This window comes from Monodon monoceros, unplaced genomic scaffold, assembly GCF_005190385.1.
Source record: "Monodon monoceros isolate NGI ecotype Baffin Bay Population unplaced genomic scaffold, NGI_Narwhal_1 Super_Scaffold_7, whole genome shotgun sequence".
Taxonomy (NCBI): Eukaryota; Metazoa; Chordata; class Mammalia; order Artiodactyla; family Monodontidae; genus Monodon; species Monodon monoceros.
In genome coordinates this window covers 18,064,180-18,083,388 of record NW_021703784.1, presented here as the reverse complement: position 1 = coordinate 18,083,388, position 19,209 = coordinate 18,064,180, and the positions used below count along the sequence as shown (strand labels likewise).

General features: G+C 38.9%; 1 protein-coding gene across 11 annotated transcripts in view; it reads right to left on the bottom strand.

The window, feature by feature from the left end:
* The window catches only part of USP28 (ubiquitin specific peptidase 28), a 56,894-nt gene that overhangs the window by 30,182 nt on the left and 7,503 nt on the right, over window positions 1-19,209 (bottom strand). For 5 of the 11 annotated variants that reach the window (XM_029208286.1, XM_029208281.1, XM_029208272.1 and 2 more), the window contains exons 2-5: window positions 13,272-13,349; window positions 12,131-12,263; window positions 5,183-5,288; window positions 4,108-4,267 (exon numbers count right to left, since the gene is read on the bottom strand). In XM_029208286.1, the coding sequence (XP_029064119.1) occupies window positions 4,108-4,267; window positions 5,183-5,288; window positions 12,131-12,263; window positions 13,272-13,349 (477 nt within the window). Of the gene's footprint in view, window positions 1-4,107; window positions 4,268-5,182; window positions 5,289-12,130; window positions 12,264-13,271; window positions 13,350-15,055; window positions 15,149-16,257; window positions 16,322-16,489; window positions 16,552-17,758; window positions 17,888-19,209 lie in introns of all 11 variants that reach the window. The other 6 variants (XM_029208277.1, XM_029208273.1, XM_029208278.1 and 3 more) reach the window with 3 other exon arrangements.

The window sequence follows — 19,209 nt, the reverse complement described above, 5'->3', positions numbered from 1 at the left end:
TTGGCTGACTATCCCGTAACATGTTCCACCACTTCTGTTCTACCTTGAGAAAAATGGCCTTACGTTCTCAAGTCCCTTCACTCCACTTCCTCACCTTCACCAAAATCTGGCTTTTCCCAAAGATGCTATTATTCTTAAAAATTACAACAGTGTGAGCTGATGTTACTCATTTCCCAAACCAATATCAACTTGATCCTCCAACATCTGCTTCTTCTCCTGTAGTCTCTGTATCACTAATTACATCCTCCTCCTCCAGGCATCAAAGTTTAGAACTTCAGAATAATCGTTGTCTCCTTTCCCTTTATCAACCATTTACATCCAGTAAGAAGTCCCTTGCACTCTGCCTCTGGGGCGCTATTTTATTCATAACCACCTCCTCTCTACCAGTCCCTATCACCTGCTCTAATCAAACTCCCATCACTGCCCACCTGGATCACGGCACATCGTCTCCCTGCCTCTAGAACTTCCTCTGTACCAGCCCACTCTCCACACAGCTCCTTCTAACTATCTTTCTAATGTAACCAAAATAAAGCACCTGATTCACTGAAGACTGTCATATGGTGAGAGCTCTGCCATCCCAAGTCTGCCATCCTTACTAGGTGACTTTGGTCAGTACCCAGTCCACAGGACATCCTGTCAGCTCCGCCTTGGGAATAAATCAAGATTCCAACCTCTTCTCTATTTCCACGGCTACCAGCCTGGTCCAGGGCAGCACGGCCTCTCAGTGATGACTGCAGCGGCCCCCTTCATAGGTCTCTCCACTTGTATCCGCGCCCCCTCCATTCTGCTCTCCTCACAGTGGCCCGAGGGAGCCTTTTAAAACTCGAGTCAGAGTCCATTACTCCTCTGCTCAGAACCCTCAAGACTCCCCATCTCACTCAGAGCAAAAGACAAGTTACCTCTCCAACCCCACCTCCAGTGATCCTTGCCTCCGCTCCTAGCATTCCAGCCACTCGGGACTCTGATGTCCTGTGAACACGCCAAGCTCACTCCCACCTTGTGGCCATTGTTTGGTGCTTCCCCTTCTACATGGAACGCTCTCCCCCGACAGTTGCCTGGCTCACTCCCTCGCCTGCTGCGTCCAGGGCAACTGCTCCAATCTCATCCCCTCACACAGCCTAACCTAACATCGTAGTTTATGTTGGAACCTGCTCCCGTCCCTCCTGCAGCAATTCCAATCTCCCATACCCTGCTCTCTTTTCTATCACACTGACCAGAGTTTAACATACTATATAAACATCTATGTAGTTAACTAGTTAGTTTTTCAACTATTTATTGATTCCTATTTCAACTATTTATTGTTCCTTGTCTGTCTTGCCTCACAAGAATCTAAATCCCTAAGGGCAAGTCTCTGTCTTGGTTTGGTTCACTCCTATATCTCAAGGGCTTAGAACAGTGCTAGGCACACAGCAGGAGTCCAATTCACATTTTCTGAGGGAACACAGGTACTTTTGTTCAGCCGAGGGACCCCCCAGCTCCCATGAGCATCTTATGTCTCATGACCTATTCCTCCACTCCATCTCTACATACCCAGGATATGTCAATACCGGAAACACTGCCGCTTCTCAGATCACAAATTCAGAAAAACCTCCTCTTGAACCATAACCTGTCTTCTGGCTCATTTGTTCAATGACCCACAGGACACCTGTGCTTTGACGTCATCAGGAACCCAAGCAAACAGACCTCTTTCCTGTCCTCCCTTCCTGTCTTCATTTCTCCCCCTCCCCAGCTTTGATTCCGTGGTCTCTACCCATCTTTCATTAAATTCTCAAATTGCTCTTTTTTTTTGAAACAATCTCTTAGTTTTTATTTATTTATGTATTTATTTATTTGGTTGCACCAGGTCTTAGTTGCAGCATGCAGGCTCCTTAGTTATGGTATGCGAACTCCTAGTTGCAGCATGCATGTGCGATCTAGTTCCCCAGACCAGGGACTGAACCCGGACCCCCTGCTTTGGGAGCGTGGAGTCTCATCCACTGCGCTGTACCACCAGGGAAGTCCCTCAAACTGCTCTTTTGTCCTTTCATCATACCCAGCAAATCCTCCAACTTAAATGAATTTAATTTTCCACTTAAGCGTTTTGGAGAACTGCTAAGAGAAGAAGTCCCGAGCAAACAGGACATGTGGATACCACTATACATTTAAGGTCTACAACCTCAAGTAGACCTTCACATTTTCAGAAATCCTACCACTGTATTCTGGCGCCAACTGGTTTCCTGCTGTTTACAACAACCATTTAAACTTTCACTCCCTTTAAAACCTCATTCTGTCACTCTTCCACTCTGCCTCAAAAAATGGCTGCTTATTTCAGAGGAAAAAACGACTACTAGGAACTATTTCCACTTTAACTGGCAGTCATCATTTCCTCCTTGTCCTCTCCCCTGTTACCCTATTGCCCTCTTGCTGTCGGAGGCCAAGCCCTCCCCACACGCCCTGCTCTCTGTCCTGTCCTCCCATGCTTTCTCAGAAGCCTTTCTCAGTCATCCCCTCCATAGGCTCGCTCCTTTCACCATCTCTCACAGGAGGGAAGTGAATGCAGGGAAGGGTCTCGGTCTCAATCTCAATCTCTCCCTCTCTCTCAAAAGGAAAGAACTGACTCGTGTCCCTCATTCCCCAAGACCTTCCTACATCCTACTCTCAATGCAGAGGCCAGTGAGCCTCTTAAAATGGAAGTAGGATCGCAGCACTTGTCTGCTCCAAACCTTCCAATACTTTCCCACCTCACGTGATTCCTGAACCCTCATCACGACCCCAAGCTCCCCCTCCCCCGCCCCGCCTCCACCACCTCCCTGCGCTCACAGCCGTCTGTTCCCCCTCCTCGGTCACTCAATTCCAGCCTTCTCCCTATTTCTCAGCTCCTGACCTGAGTCTCCGAACTTGGTGTTCCCTGTCTGCAGTGTCCTCTATATAATTATATGAAACATTCTTCATGGAACTACATGGCTCATTCCCTCGCCTAAGTCAGGCCTCTACTCAGATGCCCACCTTAGCAGAAAGGCCATACGTAACCCCCCTATATAAACAGCACCCCTTCCCTCTCTAGCTGAACCCTTTCTAGCCCCTCTTGCCCCCGTTCATTCATCTTTATAGCACTTACTGCCATCTGATATATATTTTGTTTCCTGTCGGTCCCACTCTTTTCCAAGTAAACTCCATGGGAGTGAGGGCTTTGTTTTATCCACTGCTGTTTCCCCAGTGCTAAAACAGTCCAGGCACAGAGTAAGCTGACGGAACCCATGGATTTTATGTGTGTAAACGGAGGATTCCATTTTTGGCTAAGCAGCTGGGTCGGTGTCAAGTACTGTGAAGGAGAAGCTGGCAGGGCGGGATCAAGTGCTGCACGGCAGCCACGTTAAGTTTAAGAGGCAACACGCTCCCCAGGCGAATTCATCCTCTAGCTTGGCTTTATCACCATCTACATGCTACTGATTCCCAGAACTATATCTGCAGCCCAGATCTTTTTACTGAACAACAGATTCACATAGATAACCGCCTACACGGTATCTCCACGTGGACCCTCAAACTCAGCATGTATGAAGCGAACTGAAATCCCCCGTTTAACACTCACGCAAATTATTCTTCCTCCAGTGTTAAATGGCACTATCGTCCACCTGGTACCTCAAGCTAGAAACCTTGCAGTCTTTCTCAGCCCCTCCTGCACATATCCCTACCCAGTTGCTTATCAAATCCTATAGATCTGATCTCCTAAATACCTCGTGAATGCTTTGACTCCTCCCTTCCATGGCTTATGCCACTTCTCTATTCCAGGCCATCATCATTTCCTTCCTGCCTGGTCATTTATGATAGCCTCCCAAAGACTGATTTCTCCTTATTAGCTCTTGCTCTGCTGTAATACAGCATTCACCAAAACACCTCCTCAACCTATTTATAACCACAGAAGATTCCGTTTTCAGTACTGACCAAGCTAGACACAAGAGCATCTAGGTCCAAAACACAAGAAAGCAACCAAAACACAATAATGCCATGGGGAAAACCCTCCAGTTTTATTTATCTGTTTCCTTTTTTTTAAAGCTATGTTTCTTACATTTCAGTTTAATAAATTACAAAATCGTTTCCAGAAGACACAGTTGTCTCTTAATACCATACCTGAATAACAGCACTAAACCAACATGTATTGCCAACATTTTTCAGCCCAACGGGCCAACCATCAACTCGCCTCCAGTCATTGGGATTGGGATTTTCTCCCCAGACTTCACAGCGTTTTCTCTTTGAGCGTTTAGTTTCTGCAGAGGTTGCTTCGTGCATCCTATATTGTGCCAACATATCACACATCAAAAAAGAAAAGAGTTAAACAACAATATACTACATGGAGGATGTAGGTAAGCTTTCACAGGTAACTCAAAATGCCAGATAAACTATTTACTGGGTAACCGCTGGCTATATAATAACTATAAGGTTGCAACATAAGTGAAAAGGTTTAAACATCGAGTTGTTAATCCTGCCAAAGCAGAGATTATTACTAACAAGGGCCCTGATGGAAATGAGTTGAGACTCAAGACTATTTATGGCTACCATATTAAAAGTTTTACATTTCAACAATAGTGCCTTATCTCAGACCTTGCCATTGAAAGAGGCAGGAGAGACACTCTGCTAAAGATAAGAGCCTCGAAATTGCTTAGCACACAAACCATGGCCCTATGTTTCCCTGAAAGAAACAACTTGGCAGTATGAGGGGATAAACATGTCTGGAAACTGACTGGGCACCACTGGAACTGGGTATCTGTGAACAATACCAGACAATCACCAAATCAGTACCAATTCAAAACATATATCCTCCTAGTCCTAGGGCAGCTGAGTGATAACTTTCATTTTCAATAGCCAACAACAAAACATTCAAAGTTTACAAAGGCTCAAAGTTAATAAAGAGAATACATATTTATCAGATATTTGCCCTAGACAGTTTTTTCCCCACTAGCAAATATGAACTACAAAACCTTGCAGGCTTCTACTCAAAGACCACAGGCTGCAGTAAGACCCTTATCATATTTAGCTTTTTCAAAAGTGAACCAAGGAGTAAGTAAGCGAATGTGAATTTAAATTTTCTCATGAAAGAAATTTCATTTAGGTGCAATTAAAGAAGCTTGGCAGAACTGTTTCAGAGATACTGCCTTTGACCTACACACTGATGTGCAGAGCAAAGACTATAAATTAAATCAATAACCTGTTAAGATCTCTTCCATCAGCTTGAATTTTGGGGGACTCCAGCAGACTCAAAGCAATGGCGGCCTGAAGATCATCTTTGCTATCATGAGTAAGGTCTATTACTTCTGTAAGATAAATAGAAATTTAATTAGTCTACATGCAGGAAACATTGCCTTTCTGTTTGTATTGTAGGAAAAAAGGTAAAAGCATTCACAAAATTAGATACACTCCCTAACTCTCAATACAATGGCTCTTCTGTGTAAAAACAACTTTATTACTCTATGCTAGAATCAAATGAATAACTTACAGCTACACTGTAACCTTATGATTAGCTAACAGTACAGTAATAACAAGCTGCTAAAACGCAATGAGTCAAATACCCCCTTTTGCAGCCTTACTTCACAGAGTCAGAAATATATCCCATACCTGTAGGTTAAATAGTCTCTTTACTTACCATTGTAAACTATCAGCTAAAAGTTGAACATTCAAAGAATGGATATTTTCAATCTCACAGGAACTATTCTAGAGAACAGAGGATATACTCCTCAACTCATTTTATGAAGTCAGCATAACACCTTGGTATATCACAAACCAATCAAGAACAGTAAGAGAGAGGAAAAATGACAAACTCATGCATGATCACAGATGCAAAGAGCCTGAACAAAAGCAAATAGAATCCTGCTAACACACCAAAAAAGATTATATATTAAGACCAAGCTGAATTCACTGTAGGAATGAAATACTGAGTTAATGTTAGAAAACAGACCAGTAAAATCCACTATCTTAACAGTTAAAGGAAAAAATGATCATCTCAATAGATACAGAAAAAGTATTTTAAAACATTCAACCTCCATTAAGGAATAAAAACTCCAAGCCAAGTAGGAAGAGAAAAGAATATTTTTAGGCTGAGAAAGAATATCCATGGAAAGCCCACAGCAAACTTTACACTTAATCGTGAAATGTTACATGCATTTCCTTTAAAACCAAGACTAAGACAAAGATGTCTGTTGTTGAGGCCTTTTATTCACCATGGTTCTGAAAGTTCCAGGCAGTGTGATAACAAAATAAAATAAATTTTAAAAAAATAATAAAGATTGCAAAATAAGAAACAAACCTGTCATAATTCACAGATAATGATCACCTACAAGGGAAACCCAAAATAATCTATGGAAAATAGTTATAATTAATAAGAGATGGTTAACACTATTGTAAAGCAATTATACTCCAATAAAGATGTAAAAAAAAATAAGAGATGGTTAGATAAAAGATCAATGAACAAAAGTTGAATGAATGTCTATATATCAGCAATGAAATACTTAATTTATAAAGAAAAAAACCACAAAGAACACGAAACAAAAAATCAAGACCTTGTGCTACTGGCATAAGAACTAACATATGGATCGATGGAACAGAATGAGTGGGACTGAACTGACAGTCCAGGAATAAACCTCACAGTTATAGTCAACTGATTTTCAACACAGGTACCAAGACAATTCAATAGGGAAAGAGTGGCTTTTAACCCCTCCTTCCCATCATTTACAAAAATGAACTCAAAAGTGGATCAAGCCCTCAAGATAAGAGCTAAAACTACAAAACTCTTAGAAGTAAACAGGTATAACTTCATGACCTTGGATTAGACAATGGCATCTTCGAGAGGACAATCAAAGCACAAGCAGTGAAAGAAAAGATTGGTAAATCTGACATCATCAAATAAAAATCTTTGGGCTTCAAAGGACACCATCAGGATAGTGAAAAGACAGCCCACAGAATGAAAGAAAAGTTTTGCAAATCATGTATCTAGTAAGAAACCTATATACAGAATATATAAACTCCTGCAACTGAATAATAAAAAGACAAACAGCCCAACTTTAAAAATAGGAAAAGAATTTCATTAGACATTTCTCCAAAGAAGATACACAAATGGCCAATAAGCACATGAAAAGATGCTCCACATCCTTAGCCATTAAGGAAATGCAAATCAAAACCACAATGAGATTATCATTTCACACCCACTTGGATGGCTAAATAACAAATGTTGGTGAAGATGTAGAGAAGTTAGAACCCTGTGTAGTGCTGGTGCGAATGTAAAATGGTGCAGCTGTTGTGGAAGTTAGAAGAATGGAGGCTGGCAGTTCTTCAAAAAGTTAAACATAAAATGTTTCATGACATTGATTTCTTGGATATGACACCAAAAGCACCGACAAAGACAAAAATCAACAAATGGGACTAAATCAAACTTAAAAACTTTAAAGCATGAACGGACACAATCAACAGAGTCAAAAGGCAACCTACAGAATGGGAGAAAATAATTGCCAATCATGTATCTGATAAAGGGTTAATATCCAGAGTATATAAAGAACTGCTGCAACCCAACAACAACAAAAAATCAACTAATCTGATTTTAAAATGGGCACAAGGCTTGAAGAGACATTTCTCCAAAGATGATATAATATGGATAACAGACATATGAAAACATGCTCAATGTCACTAATCATTGAGAAATGCAAATTAAAACCACTATGTGATAATGCCTCACATCCATTAGAATGGCTATCAAAAAAACAAAAGCCAGAAAATAACAAGTATTGGCGAGGATGTGGAGAAATTGGAACCCTTGTGCACTGTTGGCAGGATTATAAAATAGTGCAAATGCTATGGGAAACAGTGTGGAGGTTCCCACACTTTTTAAAAAATTAAAAGTAGAACTACCATATCATCGAGCAATCTCACTTCAGGGAATATATCCAAAATGAAAAACCAGGGTCTCAAAGAGCTGTTTGCACATCCATGTTCAAATGGCACTACTCACAAAAGCCAAGAGGTGGAAGCAACCCAAATATCCATTGATGGATAAATGGATAAACAAAATTTGGTATATACATACAATGGAGTATTATTCAACCTTAAATAGGAAGGAAATTCTAACGTGCTACAATCTGAATGAACTTTGAAGACATTACGCTAAGTGAAATAAGCCAGCTACTAAAGAACAAAATACTGTATGATTCCACTTATATAAGGTACTGAGAGTAGTCAAAATCATAGAAAACAGAAAGTAGAATGGTGGTTGCTAGGAGCTGGGGGATGGGGTAATGGGGAGTTACTGTTTAATGGGTAGAGAGTTTCAGTCCTGCAAGACAAAAAAAGAGTTCTGGAGATGAATGGTGGTGATGGTTGCACAATGACATGAATGTACATAATACCACTGAACTTAAAGATGGTTATGATAGTAACTTTTATGTGATGTGTATTTTACCATAATTAAAAAAATTGAAAAGAAAAAAAAAAGGAAATCCTGTCACATGCCATTGCATGGATGAACATTGAGGACATTATGCTAGATGAAATAAGCTAGTCACAAAAAAATAAATCCTGTATGATTCCACTTATATGAGGTACCTAAGGTAGTCAAATTCACAGAAACAGAAAGTAGAAGGCTGTTACTGGGGGCGGGGAGGGAGAAAAGGGTTGTTTAATGGGAATAAAGTTTCAGATTTATAAGATGAAAAAGTTCTAGAGATCTTTTATACAATAATGTGAATATACTTAACACTACTGAACTGTACACTTAAAAATGGTTAAACTGTACATTTAAAAATGTGGGACTTCCCTAGCGGTCCAGTGGTTAAGACTCTGCTTCCACTGAAGCCGGCAGGGTTCAATCCCTGCTCAGGGAACTAAGACCCAGCATGCCACGTGGTGTGGCCAATACATAAATAAATTAATTAATTAAAATTGATGTCCCCCCCAAAAATATCCATGATGAAAAAAAATTTTTTAAAGATTAAAATGTAAATTTTATTTACATTTTAACTACAATTAAACTTAATTTAACTACAATTAAAAAAAAAAGAATTCCAACTAATAAATTATTAAGCAATGATAGATTAAATATTACCATTTTGAAATCTCCAATAAAATAAAGAATCTAAGCAATAATCACCAATGGTGGCTGGAAATACTAGGTGGGGAATTTTATGATAAATTAATCAAACTAACAATCTGAACACACTAACAATTTTAACAGCACAAAAAGATGGACCAGACATTATTTACTTCTTGATACGACAAAATAGAAGAAATACACACACCACTACCTATGACTTTGTCATGCCAGATAAGCATCTAAATTAATAGGAAGGACAGAGAACATAAAAATCCACTAAAGGATACCACAGGAATGCAATCATGTGGTATCATGCAAATCCTGTCAAATAAAATCCTGAAACAAAGGACTTTATTTCTTCAAACATTAAACTGCAAGAAAAAAAGAGAGGGGGACTATATAGATAAAAGGGATCTTAAAAAACATTTCAAACATACTTTAATGTTTTCATTTTATGTGGATCATTATTCTCACAAACCAATTACACACATATTGTTAGTGAGACAATCAGGGAAATTTCTACACTGGTATTTGATGAGATTAAGAAATTGTTATTAATTTTTAAGTGTGATAATATTGTTGCAGTTATGAAAAAAGAGTCCTGTTTTTTTTTTTAAGTTAAACACAGAATTGTTATATGACCTAGCAATTCCACTCCTAGGTATATATCCCAAAGAATTAAAAACAGATACTCAATGAAATAGAATGGAAACCATGAAAATCTGACAGTGGGTAAGTATAGCCTTTTCAATAAAAGGTCCTGAACCAACTGAATAGCTGGAGGAAGTGAGGGGGTGGATCGAACTATGTTTTTATCTTATGCCTTACCAAGATAATCCATTTCAGATGAATTAAAGGTTTAAATGTGAAAAGCAAAACATTACAATTTTAGAAGAAAATATAACAGAATATCCTATAACTTCACAGTATAGGAGTTCTTAAACAAAAAACACAAACCATAGCAGAAGATTAATAAGTGAAAGCTATTTGTTAGTTCATCACCATAGTGTAAAAACACAAGTCATCAACAAGGAGAAGATATCTGCAACACCCAAGTCCAGAAAAATGGGTTAATATCAAGAATATAAGGTCATTATCAATAAGAATATCAGGAATCAATAAAAAGAGGCAAACAAACAGAAAAACCAGCAGAAGACACGAAAAGAAACTTCACATGAGGAAACATGAATGGTCAAAAGGGAAAAGATGTTCAATCTCATTATTTAATTTTTAAAAATTCTAATTAAAAACAAGATTATCATTTCATATCAAAAAGACAGGCAACAATTTTACAATCTAACAAATTTGAGAGCAAGAGTTACTCTCAAACCCTGTTAGTGGGAGTATAAATATGTAAAAAAAAACACTTTGGGGACCTCCCTGGTGGCACAGTGGCTAAGACTCCGCACTCCCAATGCAGGGGGCCCAGGTTCGATCCCTGGCCAGGGAAACAGATCCCACATGCATGCCACAACTAAGAGGTCGCATGCCACAACTAAGGAGCCCACCTGCCGCAACTAAAGGAGCCCATGGGCTGCAACTAAGGAGCCTACATGCCGCGACTAAGACACGGCACAACCAAATAAATAAATAAATATTTTTTTAAAAAATCACTTTGGAAAATGTCACTAATAATAACTACTAAGTTGAAGATGAGCACATCTTAATACTCACCAATTACACTGCTAGGCATATACACTAAAGAAACTCTTGCATACATGCACAAGAAACATAAATCAAAAAAGCTCACAGCAGCCTTGTTTACAACAGCAAAAAAAATTCAAAACAACCCCAAAGTCAATCAACAAATATATCAATTCTGTTGTATATTCAGACCAAGAAATGCTACACATCAGTCAAAAGAAATAACTACAGGTACAACCAACATGGATGCGTCTCGAAAAGAAAAATGTGGATTGAAAAAGTCACTACGTGCACCGAAAGACATATACAAGAATATTCACAGCAGCATTATTCAGAATAGTTCAAAATTGCCAAAAGCTCAAATATCCATTAACACCACCTTGCGCAGCTGATAGATCCCTCCTCCTGGAAGCCTCTTTGGCCTCCATAGCACCACTCTCCTGGTCTTCCTCCTACTCCCCTGCCCCCCGCCCAGACATCTCAACACTGGAAGATCTACTGCTGAGTCACTGAACCTTTCCTGTTTTCTATACCCACTCCCTTGGAGAGCTCATCCCTTCTCATAACTTTAAGTACCATTTACAGGTTTATGATTCCAGGTTTTATCCACCTCCAGTCCAGATCTCTCCCTTGAACTGCACACTTGGACCTCCACTGCCTTTTTCATACTCCACCTGGATGTCTAACAGGCATCTCAAACTTAATATTGCCAAAACCGATCTCCTCATTTTCCACCCCAAATCTGCTCCATCTGCAATTATTCCCATGTCAGTTAAGTGCAACTCCATCCTTTCAGCTCCTTAGGAAACAAACCTGGAGTCATCTTTAACCCCTCTCTCTTTCACAACCCTCAGATCCTTTGTAAGCAAATCCTGTAGAGCAAGCACTTGTCACCCTTCCACTACTGCATCCTGGCCCACACCACCTTCATCTGCAATAGCTTCCTGAGTCGTCCTGGGCTCCCTGCTCTGCCCCATGCTCGCTACTCCCTCCCACACATTCTGTTCTCAACAGAGCAGCCAGAATGATCTTTAGCCAAAGGAAACCCGTTTACAGCATTCCTCTGCACCAAACTCTCCAATGGCTAGTCCTCTTAAGTCAGAGTAAATGCCAAGCAGCTATGAAGGCTCCGCAAGATCTGCCTCCCATTTGTTCCCTCAATGGCCTCATCTCTCACAGGGCAGCAATTCCTGTTTCTTTTGTTCATCTCCAGTGCCTAAAAGAGGGCTTGGCACATAATAGGGGTTCATTAAATAAGTGCCGAATGAATGGAACCATTTAAGCGCTGAGAATCGTGCCTGGCGCCTAGTAATGGCTCAGTAATTAGCCATTATTACTACTATTTCCGAAGGGTTGATGTGATGGAAAGGACACTCACGTAAACTCATCTCTTACTCTCCGCTAGTTCAGAGCGGGACCAAGCCAGGATATACCTACTTGCTAATTCTTCTTTGTTGGCAGCACTGCCCGCTACTTCAGATGGTTCTGTAGCAGCAGTCTCCTGGCTGGGCTCTTTAACTCTTTCATCAGTGAGAAGGCTGACTGCCTGGGTGATGTCACCATTACTGGCCTGAGGGGAGGAAAAAAATAGAAATTTCAAAAGTAAAGCATCACAGCATTTAAAATAAGCAGCAAGTTAGTCTGGGGGTTATAACTCTTACTACCCTGGTGACATACGGAATAAGTCTAGGCATAATTCTAGGGTATAAAGGAGGAAACAGAGTACAGTGGAGGATAGTAGGTCTATTATGCTTAAAGCACTGCCATTAAACTCCTAGTTACAGGAAGGGAGTTGCCATGCTCTGATTTCCCACAACATGCAAACGAGAATGAAATCTCACTGCTTTGGATACTATGCCGGCTGATTTCACAGAACAGCTACGGCATGATGTATCAAGAAGGGGGCTGGCGATTAACACAGAGATTCTAAGTGAAGTCAGCCCCTACGGTAAAGGTGCCAAACAGTTACCATATTCTATAGTGATGAAGTGATGACCACACTTCTATTTCATTTTAACTTTTTAAACTTTTCTTAGGAAAAAATTCTAACATACACAACAGGAGAGGGAATGTATAATTGAACCCCATGTGCCCATCACTCGGCTTCGATAATTACCGAGCCCTGGTCAGTCTTATTTTACCTATTCTGCCTCTCCTCCCCCAGATACTCTGAAGCAAACTCTAAGTGTCTTATCATCTCATCAGTCAACATTTCAGAATGTATCTTTTTAAAAAAATATAACCCATAATGCTATCCTCACACAAATAACCAGTTCAAATTTCCCTGACTCAAATACTTTTTAGTTCGAATCAGGATCCACAAAAGGTCCATACGGTGCAGTTAGTTGATAGGTACCTTAAATCTCTGTAGGTTTCCCCCCGCACTATGAGTCTCTCCCCTCCTCAACTTTTTCCTGCTCTTATAATTTACATGTTGAAGATACTGGGTCATTTGACCTTTAGAACTTCCGTCCTATACGTATGCACATTCATCTTGGCATAAATATAGCTTGAACTGACATAACTATGATATGAACAACAGTTTTAAAACCTGTTGAATAGAGGCCTTGAGACTAACCTTCAGAGCTTCATGAAGAAAAGAAGGGTCCTGAATGCCTGTGATCTCCCTCAGTTGATTTAACAGCATTTGGCAGCTCTGTATTTGAGAAACAGAAAGAACACACACACGTGTCAATCGGAAAGTAAACCTGGACACATTTAAAGAATAGACACCAGCATCTTGGGTAAACAGGCTTGAGACTTGCATTGTTTACTTTAAAAAACCAACAAGCTCCAAGGAACAAGGTACTTGACTGTCAGACACATTCTGAAATGCCAAATGTATTGCTCTTTCTAAAGCTTAATCATGGAAAATGCTTTTGGCATTTGTGGACGAAACATGAGTAAATAGCAAAACTACAAATACATAAAACATTTGAATGTAATATTCCAGCTTTAATGGATGCTTCAAGTGCCTCAGGTTTCTCTCTGTGAGCAGTATGTAAGTAGGTCATTATAAGGAGTCCAGGGAATTTGCATGGATGTGAAGATGTGCTATTTTAAGCTTCACTGCACATGCCATTTGTGTGTGTCATTTTTCACTGACATTAAGTTTCCAATCATGTAATTAACAAATGATACCACCAATGTCATATTTGAAACTTTAGGTTTGATTGCTTAAAAAAATGTATAGATAAAGCTAGAATTTTCTGAATTATAAATACAATTGCAGAGGGAATAAAGTATGGAATGTTTTCTCTTCATTAATCTGAATCATGGAAAAACCTTTCTTATTAACTTCCAGCTACAAGATCAGTTTATAACCCTTTTCAGCCTTAAAGTCTTCAACTGACAAGTTAACACAAAACACCTATTTACAAGTAAGCTTTTCAACAATTTAAACAATTGGCTGGCCCAAGTGAAGACACAGTGATCTTACAGATGAATGCTGAAAACGAAATAGCTCAAATTTAATCCAGCGAGAAGAAATCTAATTTATTCTTAACATTGTACTAGAATGAAGCCCCAATTCAATACTTGATGCTTGACCATTAACTGTCTTTCAGTTAGTACTATGTCTCCAAGAGGCATTAGGCAGTCTAGTTCACTGCCAGCTGTAACAGAAACAGTATCCTCTGTTCTTCAACAGCTGAGGGCCCAATGCAACACTCAAGCAGCACACCACTAGAAATAACGAACTGAAACACCCCTGTACAGTCCTTGGAAAAGCATCAACAGTCTTTCTGTTCTAGTCACAGGTCATCGTCATAGGCTAGAAATGGAACCCTACCCTGCTGAGCCCAGCAGCCCTGGAGGCTGTGAGTCTGTCAAAGGCAGTCACCGCCTGGGCACTGCTAGAGTGACTCTCACACTGAGAGGTATCCAGATTTAACCTTGGAAAACACTGAAAACACAGCATATGATTTTTAGAAAAATAAAGTATTAAAAAGTTTGTTTCCAAACAAATTCTAATTCCACTGATCGTATTGTGTAAGTGTGTGAATCTATATAGGTCAATCATAACCAATTTTCTAAAAAATCCAAATCAATGTACCCAAAAAAGGGTGGAATAAAAGGATGAGGAAATGCGTAGCATATCAGCCCTGAACTGGAACCAAGAAGGTAAGAGTGGATAGACAATCACATCTTCACCTCAAATTACTCTGTGTACCAACTGATGCAGGAGTCACAGAAGACAATCCCAGTTAAAATAATGGCTCACACCCACTGCTTACTTTTAGCCAGGTGCTGTTCCAAACACTTCATATGTATTAACTCATTTAACCCTCATAACAAACCTGTGAGATAGACACTGCGCCCATTTGACAGAAAACTGAGGCATAGAGATGTTAAGTAACTTACACAAAGTTATTGCTAGTAAGGGGTGGAGCTGGGATTTGACCCCAGGCTGCCTGACTCCAGAGTCTGCACTCTAACCTCTATGCCATGCTGTATCTGAGAAAACAAAGAAAACAGGCAAGAATACCTATTTAATGCAAAACAATGCAAACATTTTATTCTTATATTTTGACCTTGATCTCTGCATCTTAACAAGTTTCCTATTTTAGCTGCCCTTATATAATCACCATTTTGATTACTTAGTACAATCAGTTCCAAATAAGCTATCATCAGGAAGTAGAGAGGTAAACACTATAATGGACGGAATCTAAAGTGCCATCGGTTATAAAAAGCACCATTATTATGCACCACCAAAGACAAAAACGGCTGCCACTTAAATGCCTTCATGACAGTGAAGTGTGACGAAGTCCTTCGTGACAGTCCTAGGAGACACATGAATTGGTCACATCAGCTTCTTGTAGCTCCAAAATGTCTCATTTATGTTGAGAAATAGAGCAATTAACCCTACTTCCAGGTGCACTGCCTGGCATGCAATAGATAATTCTTTGGCATATTTCTCAGCAAAAACGAAAAAAAGCTTAAAACACCTATAGTATGTTCCTTTCTGAGGTCCCATAATGCACTTGATTGTAGCTTTGCAAGAAAATTTGAAACTGCAATCATTCCTCCAATGACAAATATTTTACTTCACATGAAATCAAATCTGTACCCTGCTGTTCTATTTCTATGCCTTTCTTCATAGTTTTTTCGATCTTTTTAAAGCCCTTTTAAATGGCAAGTAAACTAACCGTGCGGTACCAAGAGTGCATATAACCCGACTGCCATGACGGCAGGAACAGCTATGACTAAGCCCACACATGTGCAGACTATGGTAACTACACCACATGTGCTGCTTGGGTGATAGTAAACGTAAGGACCATCTCAATTTCAGAGATCTCAGAATGCCAAATAAATGCTAATCAATGAAATACGGTATGGAAATGATAAATAATTTACTAACCATTACATTTGGCTGTGGGTTAAAGTCCCACTCCTCTGTCTCCACTTTGTAACAGGTAGCAGTGGACATTAACACATCTAGAATAATACACTCAGGAAAGGAAAATAAACTCTTTGTTTCCCTTTTTTAAAAGCTATTGGGCAGAGATGACAGCTACATAAAATCATTTTGTACAGTGTCAAGAACGACATTATATTCATCTTACCTCCTTCAAGAACTCTGGTCCCTCACTATCCTCTCCCTTTCCCATGTTGAGGGAACGAATGAGCCTGCAAAGGAATAGGACTTACTGGCTTTACCTGGTATTTCTCACCATGTGGTTTCCTAACTGTTCTAAGTGAAATTCCTGCCTCTGTAAAGGCAAGAATCACACAACACACTAGCTGAATTGAATTAGCCATAGGACAGTGCTATTCACAACTGTAACTAACACTTACTGAACGCCTTTCTGTCAGGAACCTTAGATGCCTCACACGCACACGAAATCCTTGGAACAACCCTAAAAAAGTTAAGAATCATTATCTTCATTGTGCAAATTAGAAAACTAAGGTTTACAAAACCTATTTTGTCATCAAGTGTCTTGAATTAAAAGATTAATCAAAAATAACTATTAAGAGTCTGAATAACAAGTTTCACAAGGATTAAGCCATGCTAGTGATACACATGAACAACTGCTATGACATGACTCAGTCTTATAAATATTTAGGTAAACCTAAATTCTCACACAGACAACGCGATCAGTACTATATATGACATGTTAATTTTACCACAACAGACAAGCTAAGCTCATTAGGATCCTACGGTATTGCTAACTCACAGTTTCTTCTGGAACTTCACAGGAAGCTGATTTAAATATTAACTTCACCCTAACTATGATGCTACATATAAAGTACACACCCAACATGAGACAAGAGAAAGCCTGTGCTCCAGTCATAATGAGGTCAAATAACTGGCAAGAGCCAACGTGTTTGCACTTCCCTATAGCTAAATACACATTATTTTCATAAAACAAAGAGTACTCTCTTTTCTTGCCCAGAGGCAGTGAAAAAAGACAGGCACACAGAAATCTCTAGAAAGAAGGAACTCAAGCTTTCCGACCTCAACTACTCTGTGGTTTTGGTGCAAAACTTCTCAGGACTGAGGTTTTCTTAAAGCAAAGACAATAACTCACCTTATAGTAAGCAATAAACAGGATTAGTCACCCAGTAAAACATTAAACTATGAAGTTTTTTAGTCCTAATCCCACTGCAACTAAATTAAAATCTTTGATCAGCAAATTAGTGAGATTACTAATCTCACAATCTTCAAATACCCAGTTTAGCACTGTGATGCTAGATTTCTTTTTTATAGTTATTTCTTATTATAATTTCTAGATTATTCCATTCCTTCAAACAGGGATGCTATTTTCATCATTCTCATGCACACATTTCCTGATCTCAACTGTCTCTTTTTACAAAGCCATTTCTAAATTTAAAACTAAGTACATAATTGATAAATGTTACTTTACTCCAAAGAACTACCAAGGTGTGCCTAATAAAATTCCCTCCAAAGTTAAAGATCTCGTTTTCTAATTTTAAAATAAAACTTAAATACCCAAGGAAAGCAAAGGAATAACTTTAGGAGTCAAAGAAAATATACAGCAGCAACTCCAGAAACCCAACCTATACAACAGGGTCTTAACAACACAGTCTGAGACTGCCACTAACCTTTCCAACTTCCACGAAACAAGGAACAAGTCCACAAAAGCCCTGGTATTTTTTCAGTTTTTCTCCCAGCAACAACTCCATGTTGGTCCAATTTACTCATAACGTAGAAATCTAAAGTGCCTTATGACTCTACAATTGACAAATAGCATTTCTTTAGTGGATGAAACTAAATCCCCCGAAATGGGCTACTTGATAACTTATTTTAATGGTGCAAAAATTACGTATGTGATGAAAATCACTGTTTCAGTTCATCAACTGGCTTAAAGTTTTTAAAAAGCATTAAAAGTTTTTAAAAGTTAGCTAATTCTAAATGGTATAGTGGGGTTTAAACTAAAATTAAAAGCAAGAAAAAAAACCTAATCATTATTTACTCAAATTTTTTCATCTTTTTTTTTTTTCACATTCACTGAGTAGGAAATTCTAACAGCACAAAAAGATATAAAATGAAAGGGAAATTTCCCTCTTCCTCCCATCCAGTCCCATTTCCCAAGAGTAATCACTATTAATAGTTTCTGACATATCTTTCCAGAAATGGTCTATGCACACAAATATATTCTTTCATACTATACATCATGTCTTGCACCTTGTTTTTTTCTTACTTTTGAATACATTAAGACAATATTTTTTTCACTTCTTTAAATACATATGTGCCCCAACTAAATACAAGAAACAAGGCCAGGAAACTGTTACAATAAGGTCTTATGAAATGTATCTTCAAAAATTAAAGAAAATGCCATTCAGCAATCTACTGCTAAGGTTTATTGAGAAACTAAGAAAATATGGGAAAAGATATAAGAAATCAAGTTTACACGGTTATAGTTTTAGAAATCTAACAGTAAAATTTTAAGTTATTATTAGATAGGCCTCAGTGTGTAGTTTCCATTTTTGGTAAATAATAGGGACCAGAGAGGTGATGTGGGATTGGATTATGAAGGGTTCTAAATGTCAGGATGAGTTTAGACTTGATCTAATGAACAATAAAAAATTATTACAGGTTCCTCAGCAGGGAAGAAATATGAGGGGTAAAAAAGGTACTTTAAGGGGATTCATCTAGCACATGTCAACAACTAGTTTAAAGTGGGATGAGACTAGGGAAAGAAAGCTTAACCATGAGTTATAGGGGTACTGAATAAACCAAGTGTGATGACAGAGATAGGAAGCTGGCAGGAGAAATGGAAAGGTAGAGTATACTCTGCACATCTCAAAGAATGAAGAGATAAAGCTTAGCCAAATATTTGAAAATGGATGCCTAAGAAAACGTGATTGATGAAGACATGAAAGGAAACCAGTAAAAACCAACCAATGTAATATGCCACACTAACAGAATGAAGGGGATAAAAACACAGTTATCTTGGTCGATGCAGAAAAAATCCAACACCCTTTGATGATAAAAACAATCAGGAAACTAGGAAGAGAAGGTCATTTCCTCAACATGATAAAGAGCCTTTATT